Here is a 14,243-nt window from a genome sequence, read left to right on the forward strand (position 1 = left end):
AAGATCTATCGGGAAGACTGGAGATTCAATTAATTGTGCAGTTCTCAGGTTTTGCTTGCATATACGGCATGCTGTCATAACCCATGTTCTTTGTGCTGCTGAAGACTGTTGTCTGAGCCCTAGAAGGACACCGAGGGCATTTAGCACAGTCCCCTTGCTGTATGAAGACGCAGAGGTTGGTCCTGCTCACAGCACACGGGTTAAGGGCAGAGCTGGGCCAGGATCCTGGTCTCCAGCCTTGGTCTAGGGCTCTTCCCACTACGTCCTGCTGTCTCATAGCTCAGCAAACCTCGGTGCCCAAACTGCATTCCTATCTTTATTTTCATACTTTCTCAGCAGGTCAGTTTTATTTATTTATTTATTTATTTGGTTAGGAAGATTGGCCCTGAGCTAACATCTGTTGTCAATCTTCCTCTTTTTGCTTGAGGAAAACTGTCACTAGCTAATATCTGTGCCAATCTTCCTTATTTTGTATGTGGGACACCACAACAGCATGGCTTGAACAGCAGTGTGTAGGTCTGTGCCTGGGATCCGAACCCGTGAACCCCGGGCCACCAAAGCAGAGCATGCAAACTTAACCACTATACCACTGGGCTGGCCCTGAGTTTTATTTCTTAAATTGTTAAAAGTGATATCCTTTCAGGGCTAAAATGGCATTCCTGCCTTTCCATTTATAATTCAAACTGGGGAAAAAAATCATTCAAAGAAAAACAGGCTTGAGAAGATGAAGGAAGTGTTTAGAAAGTGTATTTTAAATTAATATTAAAAGTTCATTTGAAAGCGTAAGAAAACATGAATAACCCAGCATGGCCCTTGAGGGAGGCAAGATAAAATTGCCTAAAATCCTACCCTGCCTTCCCGTTTGGGGTCAGTAGATAGCCCCAGGCCCTCCAAGCTCTCTGTTCGCCTGAGAGCTGATCTCGTCCTGGCCCTGTGGGTCCTTGTGACTTTGACGTGACCTCCACAGGGCACCATATTGACTGTAACATGAAATTCAGCCCCTGCTTCGGTTTTTCAGAACTGCTCCCCACAGTAAACACACAGCAAAACCACCAACCACACATGAGGTAGTCATGGGTTAACAGCTTTTCCTCAAGATCTGCAGGGGTTTCCCAAGGATTCTCACAGCTCTCTCCACCCCCTCCCATACCTCCTCACACCCCCATCTGCACCCCCTCAGGAGATAACTAGTCTTCTCCTTCCACAGGGCAGAGCGAAACCCACCCTCTAGTGAAGGCTTGGCTTGAGGTGGGGAGGGGCTAACCTTCAACCCCAAGCACTTATCACAGTATTTGCCTAACACAACATTTCAGCCTCCAGGTTGGAATCTTTTAATGCCTCCCTTAGCGGCATAGCTCCTCAGAGGTGAGTACCTAATACAAGAGATCTGCGGACAAAATTCAAGCAGCCCCATAAGTTCTTTAAAGTGTTTTATCTTAAAATGCATATTGGTTATACATTTTACTCTAAAATTTTGCTCTATAATGCATTTCTCCAAAATGTGAGAGTAAAATTGATGCTCCAGAAAGATGCACCATGTTTATACTGTGGCCCCAACTCTCCCCACCCTCGTTCACACACTGAGAAGCTGTGGGATTCATGGCCCCAATTTTGAGAATCAAGATCCTGGGGGCTGGGGGTCTCTAAAGGCTGCAAGAGGGAATTAAAAACTAATACTATTATTTCTGAGCCCGGAGGAACAGTTAATTTATGCGAGATAAGGCTGTGTGGGCTGACAACTTTGCTCTGGGCTGGCAGCAGTAACACTGGTTATTCCATGGAAACATGGATTAATTATTCACCTAATAGTATAGTTTCCCAAACAAAATCTTTCTGCAGAGGCAAAAAGAATTTAAGAGGTCTTGGTTTTGAGAAAACTGGGAACTATTATTTCCAGTTTCAAAGTAAATCGAAACATTGATTGCAATACGAATTCAAGTAAAAGGCTTTAAATCCTTTAACCAGGTCTGCATCAATCTCCAACGTTAATGAACAAGTTATTGTGGTTTTAAACCCACATTCAATCATTCCATTCTTGGGCAATTTGCTTAGTTTCCTGTAGCAAAACCAAGATAAAAGCGGAGATTTTCCCCTTGTTTGGCAAGAATCTCAAGGTAATTACCTTAGGCTTCCGCTAACTTTGCTGATGGAAACAGGAGGCTGGCTCGCCCAAGATCTCTCAGGATGTTATTAAGATGAAATCATTTTGTACTTTTATCTATCCGTCTGTTTTAATGTCTGAGAGGAGCAGCATCATTATTTAGACTTTACCCTGCATTTACTTGGAATTAGTGAGTCTGCCAATTTATTCTCTTCCTATAAAGTGAGTTCAGTATCAGCCACAAATGTTTATAGAGTGCCCTCTGTGCGTCAGGCATTGTGCTACACAGAAAACAGGGATGGCCTCCCGTCTTCAGCAGAATGAAGCTTTATCTCCCTCCCAAACCCTACAACAGGTAAACCAGGCTGCACGCTGGTCTCCAAATACGCCACGTGCTTGCTCCCCCTGCACCTCTCTCCATGTCTTCCTCTACGCCTTGAATGCCTTCTCCCCAAATGCCTTCTCTTCCACAGGGCTTTTTTACATCATGACCAGTAAGCTCATGAAAAGACGCTCAATATCATTAGCCTTTAGGGAAATGCAAACAAAACAACAGTGAGTTGAATGGTGGGCTCAAAAAGATATGTCTGCATCCTAAGACCTGAAATGTGTGAATGTGATCTTATTTGGGAAAAGGGTCATTGCAGATGTTACTAGTTAAGGACCTTGAGATGAGATCATCCTGGATTACTCAGATGAGCCCTAAGTCCAATGACAGGTGTCCTTTTAAGAGACAGAAGAGGGAAAGATACAGGGGGTCAGAGGAGAAGGCCATGTGAAGATGGAGGCAGAGATTGGAGTTATGCAGCCATAAAGCCAAAGAACACCTGGAGCCACCAGAAGCTGGAAGAGGCAAGGAAAGCTTCTTCCCAAGAGCCTTCAGAGGTGGCATGGCCCTGCCGACACCTTGAGTTTGGTCTCTGGCCTCCAGAATAAATTTCTGTCTTTTTAAGGCCCTAAATTTGTGGTAATTTGCTATGGCAGCCACAGAAAACTAACATAACATACAACCCAATGATTCCACTCCTTGATATATATCCAAGAGAACTGAAAATATGTCCATACAACAACATGCACAGAAATGTTCAGAGTGGCATTATTCATGGGGCTGGCCCCATGGCCGAGTGGTTAAGTTTGCACGCTCCGCTGCAGGCGGCCCAGTGTTTCGTTGGTTTGAATCCTGGGCGCAGACGTGACACTGCTCATCAAACTATGCTGAGGCGGCGTCCCACATGCCAGAACTAGGAGGACCCACAATGAAGAATGTACAACTATGTACCGGGGGGCTTTGGGGAGAAAAAGGAAAAAAAAATAAAGTCTTTAAAAAAAAAAAGAGTGGCATTTTTCATGATAGCCCCAAAGTAGAAACCCAAATGTCCATCAACCGCTGAACAGATAAACAGAATGCAGTACACCCAGACAACGGAAGACTATTCAGCCGTAAAAAGGAATGAAGTACCGATAGATGCTGCAAATTGAATGAGCCTGGAAAACATCATGCCAAATGAAAGAAGCTAGTACAAAAGACCACGTATTACATGATTCCATTCATATGAAATGTCCAGAATAGGCAAATCTACACCAATGGAAAGTGGATTAGTGGTTGCTGAGGGTGGGGGTGGGGTGAGTGGGGGCATGAGGAGAGTGAGGGGGCTGGGGAGTGAATTGTTTATTCATTATGAACAATGAACATTATGAATGATAATTATTTAGATCTTTCCTACCGTAATCTAGACAGCATACCTCATACCCAGGAAAAGTAAGCTCCCAGGTGAATTATCAACCTTGGTCTTTGACACCACGCTCTAGGAAATGCGTCCTTGTCAGTTGACAGGGAAGTTCCCAACCAGTTTTAGATCCTGACCCTTTCCTGAGAGGGAACACTTGGCACCTGACAGCTTCCTCTCTTGATCTACTCTCTTTCTGCCCACTTGAGTGTGTCAGGACTCATGGAAACGGCATTCTCTGCTGTTGGGGACACTTGATAAGACCCAACTCCACTTCCTGACGGCTCTATCATTTGTCAGTTTCCTCCAGTGGTTCTTCTCACCCTGAGCAGTCTAACACAATAGCCGGAATCCTACCTTAAAATGATCCACTTTGAGCCACGGCTTCTAAGAATGCACTACATCTAAAAGTCGAGACTTTATGTGGGCACAGGGCCAGAGGGGGACCTCACATAAAGCCAGAGTCTCAGGGCCCATGTGAAGAGAATCCAGTCCACACTCAGAGGCCAGTTTGGCTCTCAGATCTAGCGCCCTGTTGGAGTAACTCTGGTGCCCTGCTCAGTGTGACTTTAGAGGATCATGGTGAGGTCACTGGGGTTGTAGAGCTGATTTAAATGTTCAGGTCCCCTTTAGCATGGGAGTCAGGAATGCTGTAGCCACCCAGAGCCCACCATGGTCTGAACATCCAGGTCACTGAAGGGGACCCAGGAAGGACTGGACCTCTGTGTGGCTCAGGGGTGGACTGCAGTCACTATAGGATTCGGCTGCTTTGCGGTCCATCCCTTCATCTGTCCCTTCTGGAGCCTGTTCAGTGGCGCTGACTCCTGCCGCCCCAGATCTGGCCAGAATCTCTCTGGCCAGGATGACTGATATAACCATGAGCATCTGACCCAAGCAGGTGAAATGGAACCCTCGCTCGAGCCTCCTAGGAAACGGACACCCTCTCCCTGGTGATGTAGGCACGGAGAAGGGTACACTGGTCTGGAGGAAGGCAACCCAGGGGTCAGTCTGTCTCCGTCACTTAGGAGCTCTGCGTTCTTGAGCCAACTATTCAACCTTTTGGAATCTCGGTTTCCTCATCTATATAATGAGAGTAATAATACAACCTCCACAGAGCTAGTAGAAGCCCAAATGAATCATATGAGACACAAGCACGGTTCCTGGCCCCTAAGAGTCACTCAGCAACGGTATCCGTTTGGAAAGAGGAGGAGCCCTTGGCAGGGGAAGTAATTTGCCCAAGGACACTGGTGCAACTTCAAAATTTCTCATTCTAGAACTGCCTTTCTGGCTCAATTTATACCTGCCCTTCCGCTGAGTACGCTGCTCTTTAGATGAACAAATAACATAAACGCAGAGCAGTCATGTCATTTCATTACGATGATTAATTATCCCACTTAAAAAGTGCTTACCAGAGCCTGGTGGTGTTGTTTTCCTACTTGATAGCCTCCAAAGTGCAGGATGCCAGGTTTTGCCTGGATGACCTTATTATTCAGAAGCTTTGCATAAATCTCTAAAAAAACAATGTAGATAAGTCTGAGATGAGACATAAAAAAATATTAAATGAAAGGGATATTTAATTTAGGATATTTTAAGCATATGAAGTTTTCAGACAGAGGATACAGCTGTCAACAAGATTAACGGTCAGTTCCAAACGCATGTTCTGCTTCTCGCTCTCGACTTGCACCCATCAGCTGGAGATATTATCATCACAATACAAACTCACATCGACTGTTTATTACCTGTTAAAATAATTGGCTCTTCACACATTTTATACGAGTCTTCGTATAGAACACGAGCTCGAGAAGAGCGCAAGCCCTGCCTTTGCTCCAGCACTGCCATCATTTACTACGAAATGAGGACCCAGTTCAAAGACTCCAAACACCAGAGTTTAATTTTATTACCGTCAAGTGCCGCATAACGACGTTTCAGTCAACAACGGACCACATATATGATGGTGGTCTCACAAGATTAGTACCACACAGCCTAACACACAGGTGTGTAGTAGGCTATACCATCCAGCCTTGTGTAAGTACGTTCTGTGATGTTCACACAAAGAGAACATGGCCTACCAACGCATTTCTCAGAACGTATCCCCAGTGTTAAGCGATGCACAACTGTACTCTTTATGTAACTGTCATTATCTGATTTCCTCTGAATAGAATTACAGTGTGATATAGAGTAGTCTGACAGCTCTGAATAATTATTGCTCTGGACAGGAAAGTCTCCAACTGCTATTGTTGTAACATGAACGTCTTTTTTTTCCCCCAGTTTTGAGAACACGGTTAACACAGCTGAGCTCACAAGTGTCTGGGTCTACAAACCCCCCAGCTCTTCACTCAACAGGTGCTGAGCCATGCAGAGCAGGCACTGAGAACCCGCTACACGCTCGTTTCTGCACCATCAGTGCTTTACACCAGGCATTTGTTTGTTGTCCCCAGTCCTATGCTACGGGGTAGGTATCACTTCCACTCTGCAGATGAGGACGTTGAGACTCAACAAGGTTAAGCAACACACCCACAGCTCGCAGTTAAAAACCAAGCCAAGGTCTGTCTGACTCCCCCCCAAGCAGCCTCCCTCAGTATGAAAGCACTGCCCAATTTCTAACGAATGATAACCTTTCAGCCTTGGCTGTACCCAAATCCTGTGAGGCACGGACAGCCTTACACCATCCCTTAGCTGTGATCCCAGCATACATCTGAAGTGGGTGTGAAGCGTTTGGGGTTTCCACTCCTCACCAGCTGAGCTGTCACTGTCATCAGCTTTGGGCCCAACTGAAGGGCTGGAACAGGGTAAGGATGGTGTTTCAGGGGGACTGACAATCTCTGTAGGTTATTTGGTAATTTTTTAAGTATTGAAATTAACAGTATTTGGTAATTTTTTTTTAATGCTGAAGGTTTTGTTTTTAGGGCCACAAAATAGATGTAAAACAGGCATTTTTCTGTTAATGCCCAGAAACAGTCAAGCATACTAACTTGCACTCAAGTTCTACAGAGACGAAAGAACGACACCGAAACACTACATTTCCAGCATTTGCGGTGGGCCTTGAAGACCGGCTGGACATCACGCGGCATCAGCTGAACACCAACTCGCCACCTAGCTGCACCACCTTGGGGAACTCATCTGACCTGAGTCTCAGCTTCCCCAACAGTAAAATGGAAGGAGAGCGTATCTCATGAGGTTATGTGGCTTAAGTGAGAATAATGAGGCAAAATGATTCGCTTTTACATAATAGCTACAGGATTTACCAGGCTTTTCACACTAAGGAACGTGCTTGGAAAAAGGCAAGAAGATCTGAAATGCATGTGGTCTCGAAGGAGCAGGAGTAAGATGGCGTGGCTGGAGCTGAGGATAGAGGGGACGGCACGGGGATGGCACTGGGCGGGCCGGTTCAGATCAACAGCAAAGGGGACCAAATGCCCAGAGAAGGAATTGCAACTTTATTCTGTGTGCAAGGGGAACCGCTGAGCGCATCTGAGCAGGACAGGGACAGGAGAGAGCCAGGACTCTGCAAAGGAAACTGACTGGGGTGTGAAAGGGGGTCCCGAGGAGAGTGTGGCCAGGGAAGAGGGCACTACAATAGTCTAGTGACCTGCTGAGGATGAGGAACAGGCACTGGGGACAGATGGAAAGATATCTGAGGATGTGGAAGCAACAGAACCTGGTGAATAATCTGCACCACAAAAATCTATCAGTGAAGTGGATGGACCTAAATAGAACCACTGCTCTTAATAAGAAAAACTATTATGAGCCTATGAAACAACACAGATAAATCAGCACCAAAAATTCCATTTCGCTTTCTGGACTTTGGATCCTCTGGGAAGACGTGAGCTGTAAAGCAAATCTGTTTTCTAACCACTTACTCGATTCTAGGAGGTGATTAGGTACTTCTGTTCTTCTCTTGGGCTCCTCCACTAGACTCTTCAAAAGGACGGGCGAGACGTTATTAAACGGTTCCTCAGCATTCTTTAGTTCTCTGCTGGGGGTTTTCACTGCTGCCATTTTATCATGAAAAATGGGGTCCTCTTTTTAGAGCCAAGGGTCATTTCCTGGGAAGGAAACAGTAGCAGTCTAGTCATCCGTGGGAAACCACACACGTTCTTTTTCTCAATCCTGGACAAATGCACCTCTTGTCACTGCCTGGTTTACTGTGGCTCAGGCCTGCCCTGCCTCTGGCCTCTCTGCTGGCCACTCCATTCCCAGACATGGCTGTCCCATTCAACTCCTTGCATCACACATCACGACCCAATATTGTGCCATTGCTAAAAACCCTTCCATGGTCCTTAATTCTTTTCAAGAGCTTTTCCCAAAATGTGGTCCTGGTGCTTCTTAGCTGTTAATAGGGGCACGTGGAGGGAAAAAGAAAGGCTCTCACAGTTGAGTAAGTTTGGAAAGTGTTAAAGGAAACAGTGAAACAGGCCTCTTCTTTGAGATTTCTCCAAATCAGTTTCTTAGATGCCTGTGACCATAACACCCCTTAACATGTGGAAACACTTTACAGGACATGGCATTTATGTGTCACCTTCCTGGGCCCCTCTCCTAACAGGGTGAGAGGTGGAAAGCCACAGAGCTCCTCCACCCCCTGGAGGCTCTCCTAGGATCTAGGGTCCTGGGTCACGTGGGACCCTTGTCAGACTTGCCTCCCCCTAACACACTCATTTTAAGTTGACCCTCTTCATAAAGTTCACACTGATTGCAACGTCCTTTAAGGTTCTTTAGCAGTTACTGCCTCTACTGCTCATCTGGTGTTAATAATTTAGTGCCCTGTAAGGGCGCTTTACAGATCCCACACTCTTTATATCTTCCACAGCTGAGTCTCTTAACTTGGGGCCCTGGTACAGGCTGGGGGCTGCTCTGTGAAGCCCCAGATTGAATGTAAAATCATGCATGGGTCTTTATGTGCTTGCTTTCTGTTCGTCTGAGAATGCTCATAGCTTTAGATTCCCAGAACAGTCTACAGCAACAAGCAAAATAGAGTGACTGGACTGAAGGAAGTGCTTAATAAGCACTTTCTGAAAGAAGTTTCTGCGTCATCCCCACCCCTCGCCATTGCTCTCACTGGCATGGCTGAGGATTCCCCCTTCCCAGCTCAGCCTCCACCCGCCTGCTCCATTCCCCTCCAGCCCCTAGACACCTGCGCCAAGCTCACTCTCCGGCCCCTTCTCTGGGTCCCTCAAACTCCCTGCCCTCTTCAGGCAGGTACAACAGCTGAACGTTCTCACACACGCTCCTATTCCAGTTCGCTCACCCCCAGGGTGAACTTTTCTCCCTTTTCACACCCCCACATCCTCGGTCCCCTTGCGGAATCCACCACGGGGCAGGCCCTCTCACCCTTGCCAAACGCCTGCTCCCCTTGGCGGCCGTTACTCCATCCCCTGGCAGGGGCCGGGGTCGACCCCAGACCCACGCACCGCCCGCAGCCCCATTTAACCCTTTAGGCCCGACCTCTCCTCCGACCCCGGGGCCAGGCTGATTTGCAGCTGGACACCCGCCTGGAGGTCAGGCGGCCTCAGCAGCTCGACGGCGGCCAAGGGGGCCACCCTGGGCCCCAGGTCCCAGGCGGCTCACACTGGAGCTGGTTCCCGGGCTGGATTCGCCGGAGCCAGCGCCCGCTCTGCCCGTCGCCATGACGACGCGGACGCGCTCCCAGGGTCTGCGCCAGGACGAGACCAAACTCCCCGGGCACGAGGGGAAGTCGGGACCGCGGCTCGAGGTCCGGAGGCCATGGGTGACTTCTGGGGACTCGGAGCAGTCTGCGGGGCCTGCAGGAGAAGACAGAGCGCGACTTAGGAGGTGGGAGGCGAAGGGATTCCCGAGGGGAGATGAGAAAGTCGGGAGATACCGGGAACTGGAAACCTGCGCGCACCCAGAGGGGCGGGGCCAGCCAAGAGCAGGGGGTGGAGCTTCTCCGGACGCCAGACTTCAGCGTAAGTAGTTTTTTTTACATTGCCTGTTGTGGTAAGTTTCAAACATGTACAAAGCTGGACAGGATAGTATAATGAACCTTCAACACCCACTTGCAACAATTACCAAATCATGGCCCATTTCTTTCATCTATACCTTTCTCCTACTTCCTGTGTTATTTTAAAGAAAATCCCAGACATCATTTCATCCGTATTTCAGAATACACCTCCAAAAGATAAGGCTTCTTTTAAAAAACATCACCACAATACCAGTACCTAAAAAAATCACAATAATTTCTTAACATCTTCGAATACCCAGTACTCAATTATTTCATAAATGTCATAAAATATTTTTCTTAGAGTTGGCCAGTTTGACTCAAACCACATATTGTGATAGATTGATATGTCTTTTAGGTCACTTTTAATCAATAGATTCTTCCTTGATATCTTTTTGTTGTTTTTGCAATTTATTCATTGAAGAAACCGTTTCTGTCCTCGATGCTTATATTTAGGATTATAAACTGTGAAACTGGGCCTGCTCCCCTGACCCCCTGCCCTGGCTACACGCTGCTCCTCCATGGACATTATCCTTACACAGAGGGCTCAGGCCTCTCTCTTCCCAGGAGCCGTCCTTGTCTCCCTCCCTCCTTGTATGACTTGACACTTACTTGATGTTATTTATGGTTTCCTAGTGATAAGAGATTGCAGTAGGAATCCAATGAGGGTGCTTGCCTTTCTCATACCCACATCACTTGTGCTGAATGTGGTTTTTTTCCCCCTCCACTGGGAATGTTCATTTTTTCCATCTTTCCATTCTCCAATCCTTCTCGCTCCTGTACCATCACCACTGATTAAAGATCTCCCCATCTTTCAAGGCTAACACTAGAAATGGTACATCCCCTGTCCTCCTCATGATCCTTCAAGCTGGAAGGACTGTGTCCTTTTCTGGGTTTCCATACACTTTGTTCCACCATCTCTCTGGGCACTTATCTTTTTATGTGTTTTACTCATCATTATTTGTATATGTGTCTTAAACTGCGGAGTTCTTAGGGGGAGGGGACTGTGCCTTATCTTCGGATCTCCCACAGCCCTTGACACAGTTCTCCGCTCATAGTGATTGCCCAGGAACTCTGGCCACACGAGTAAAAAGTTTCCTTTGTTTATATAGTCGGTTGCTTTAGCTCCTTCTGTCTTGTTGCCCCACAAGGTGGTAGGGTTCAGAACAGGTGCCCTGTTCCCCGTAGTCCCAGGCCTTTCCACCCCAGCTCAAATCATCAAATGCTTGTTTCCATACACTTTTTAATGGATGTTGGGTAACACTTTTTAATTTGTACTTAAATTTTTTCTTAGAAAAAATGACAAATTCCCTATTTTATACATAAAGATAGGTATAGACATGGATATAGATACAATATGTAGGTCTCTGTACAATCAAGTAACCAGACTGCATATTACAGTGTAGCGGACGCTGCTGGTTGCCTGCTTCCACTTTCTTACAAACAGAACCCCAGCTTTGCTCAGTTTTCTCCTCAACCCCCAGTCCCCCAGATTCCCAGTTCCAGCAGGAGATCCTGATGAGTCTTGGCCAGTCATGGAGTTCCCGATGCTCTTGCTCACGATTGGTTACGGTTGAATACATAACCCTATTCTGGCCACAGAGACATTAGGGGAAGGCTTCTGAGGTCCCCTGGAAAAGGCTTCCTCTCTCCTAAGAAAGAGATGTCCGGAGATAGAGTGTGTTTCTCTTTCTGAACATTGTAGTGTCCAGAGTGATTCCTTGGAACTGCAGTGGCCAGCAGAGGCCACGACGGGCCCTAGCATGAGGGTGAAGCTGGTGACGAGGACAGCAGAGAAAGAAGCAGAAGCTGGCCCAGGATGACATCATTCCACCTCTGACTGTTTGGTACCGCATCCCGTTATCTCTTTCTTTCAGCTGAAAACATTCTGACATACAATGATCTCTAAACACTCACTATTCAAGTGTGAACTGTCACACAGGAACTTGTTAGAAAGGCATAATTTCAGGTCACCTCAGACCTGCTGAATCAGAATCTGCGTTTTTTACTTCTAATGAAATCCCCCTGGAGATTCATAGACACATTAAAGTTTGGAAATCACTGCACTGATGCCCTACAATTACAGCGGTTTTAGATAATCACTTATTAATCAGTTCATTTATGTATTTCACATTTATTTCACTTAGCACTTACAATGAGCGGAATACGAAGGTGTCCCAGCCTCCGCCGGACTAACGCGGTGAGATGAGCGTGACAGCGGCGGGGCAGCAGCACAGGGGAGCGGCTAATTTCCTTGCTCCAGACTCCTTGGTGGCTCCACGTTGTGCAGAAACTAAAATTCAAAACCCTTAACACACCTCTCAAGGCTCTGCAGGACCTGACTGCCGGCCCCTCTCTCCGCTCTCTCCTCACCCCGCTCCCCTGTGCTCCCGCACCCCCTCTGCTTGGCGTGGGGTGAAAGCTGGCCGAAAACCCTCTGACACTCCTCGTGCGGAGAGTGGGGCCTTGTGCCCGCCCCTGGAATCTGGGCGGGTCTGTGACTGCTTTAACTGCCCCATCCAGTCCTGCCCGAATTTGTGACCCCAGAATTCGTGAGATATAATAACATGGTGGTCGTTTCAAGCCGGCGGGTTTGGGGATAGATATAGCTGTGGCACTAAGTAAGCAGAAACTGGGCTAATTCCTCCTCGGCCTGAGGATCCCTTCCTCCGAGGGGCTTCCCCTGCTTCCCCTTCTAAATCGGGCCCCACCCCACTGTCCTCTCTCCCAGCACAGGGTTCTCTCCGCTCCGTGCGTGATTCTGGCTGGTGGGTTTACCTCTGTGATGCCCGTCTCGCTAGACTGTGAATTCAGTGAAGGCTGACTTGGTCGCCACTGTGTCCTCACCACCTGGCACCCTGCCTGGCACATGGGGGACCTCCAAAGTGTTTGTACAATTGTCATCCATGAGTTATGCCGAGTTCTAAATTTATACATATCTATACGAACGTTATAGATTATATATTTATATTCATAGTTTATATATAATACATATTATGAAAAATATATTCATAGGGTTCAAAATTCAAGAAGTAAAAAATCTTCATCCTCCCTCTGTCCTTTAGCTACCAGCTTCCCTTTCCCAGAGGTAACTCACATTATCAGATTCTTATTTATCTTTCCAGGAATATGTTATACATATATAAGCAATTATATGTATGCTTGTATCTGTAAGAAGTTCATCCCCTGTTTAAAAGCCCAAATAGCTTACTCTTCTGACTCTTCTTTTTTCACTTAAAAATATATCTAGATGATCTTTCAGTATCTGTACGTGAAGTACCTCCTCATGTTTTTTTTTTTTTTGGTAAGCTAACATCTGTGCCAATCTTGCCAATCTTCCTCTACTTTGTATGTGGGACGCCACCACAGCGTGGCTTCACAAGTGGTATGTAGGTCCACACTTAGGATCTGAACCCACAAACCCCAGGCCACTGAAATGGAGCATGTGAAATTAACCACTGTGCCACCAGGCCAGCTCCTCCTCATTCTTTTTATGGCTGCAAATATTCCGTAATTTATGTAACCAGTTTCCTATTGTTGGATACGTAGATTGTTCCTGATCTTTTGCTACTGTAAACTGTGATGTAATGATTTATACAAATGCACAGGTAATTTGTACAAACTTGTACATCCATCCATTCATTTACATGCAAGTATATTTGTAGGAAAAGTTCCCAAATTAGAAGTGCTGGGTCACAGGGTCTGTGCGTTTGTACTACTGCTAACTATTGACAAGTTGTCTCCCATGGGCTTTGCATTAATCTTTACTCCTACTTGTAATGCATGAGAGTGCTTGTTTCCTTACATCCTCACTAACAGAATATATTATAAAACTTTTATATTTTTGCTGATCTCATGTGTAGAAAATAGTACTTTGCTATGGTTTTACGTTGTATTTCTCTAATGATAAGTGAAGGTGAGCGTGTTTTCATATGTTTAGGAGACATTTGTGTTTCCTTTTCTGTAAATCCATGTCCTTTACCCATTTGTCCATTGGGTTCTTGATCTTTTTCTTATTGAGTTGTTGGGGCTCTTTATATTTTTAGGGACATTAGTCTTTTGTTCTATGATCGCTGTTGAAAAAATTTTCCCCCAGTTTGTCGTTTGACTTTGCAGTTGATGGTTTTTGCTTTGCAGAATTATTTTTAATTTTATGTTGTATCCATTAAGTATTTCTCCATACCAAATTACCCCAACACTCAGGCTTAAAACAACTATAATCCTTTACGACCTCTCACGGTTTCTGTGGGACAGGAATTCAGACAGGGCACAGCAGAGATGGCTTGCTTCTGCTCCATAATGTCTGGGCCTTCAGTTGGAAGACCTGAAAACCGGGAGGTGGAATCGTCTGAAGGTATCATCTGGTGGTTGATGCTAAGCTGTCAGCTGGGAGCCTAGAGGAGACTCTTGGCCAAAATACCTACCCATGACCTGGACCTCCCAACAGTGTGGTCACTGG

At 46.3% G+C, this 14,243-nt stretch overlaps 1 protein-coding gene across 9 annotated transcripts in view; it reads right to left on the reverse strand.

Moving 5' to 3' along the window:
- CFAP221 (cilia and flagella associated protein 221) overlaps window positions 1-9,523 on the reverse strand; it is a 91,951-nt gene extending 82,428 nt beyond the window's left edge. For 7 of the 9 annotated variants that reach the window (XM_070507510.1, XM_070507507.1, XM_070507508.1 and 4 more), the window contains exons 1-3: window positions 9,271-9,472; window positions 7,689-7,874; window positions 5,238-5,338 (exon numbers count right to left, since the gene is read on the reverse strand). In XM_070507510.1, coding sequence (XP_070363611.1) covers window positions 5,238-5,338; window positions 7,689-7,827 — 240 coding nt within the window. In that variant the 5' untranslated portion in view covers window positions 7,828-7,874; window positions 9,271-9,472. Of the gene's footprint in view, window positions 1-5,237; window positions 5,339-7,688; window positions 7,875-9,156 lie in introns of all 9 variants that reach the window. The other 2 variants (XM_070507506.1, XM_070507505.1) reach the window with 2 other exon arrangements.
- Between the last annotated feature and the right edge of the window lie 4,720 nt (window positions 9,524-14,243).

Source organism: Equus asinus, chromosome 4 (genome assembly GCF_041296235.1).
Source record: "Equus asinus isolate D_3611 breed Donkey chromosome 4, EquAss-T2T_v2, whole genome shotgun sequence".
Taxonomy (NCBI): Eukaryota; Metazoa; Chordata; class Mammalia; order Perissodactyla; family Equidae; genus Equus; species Equus asinus.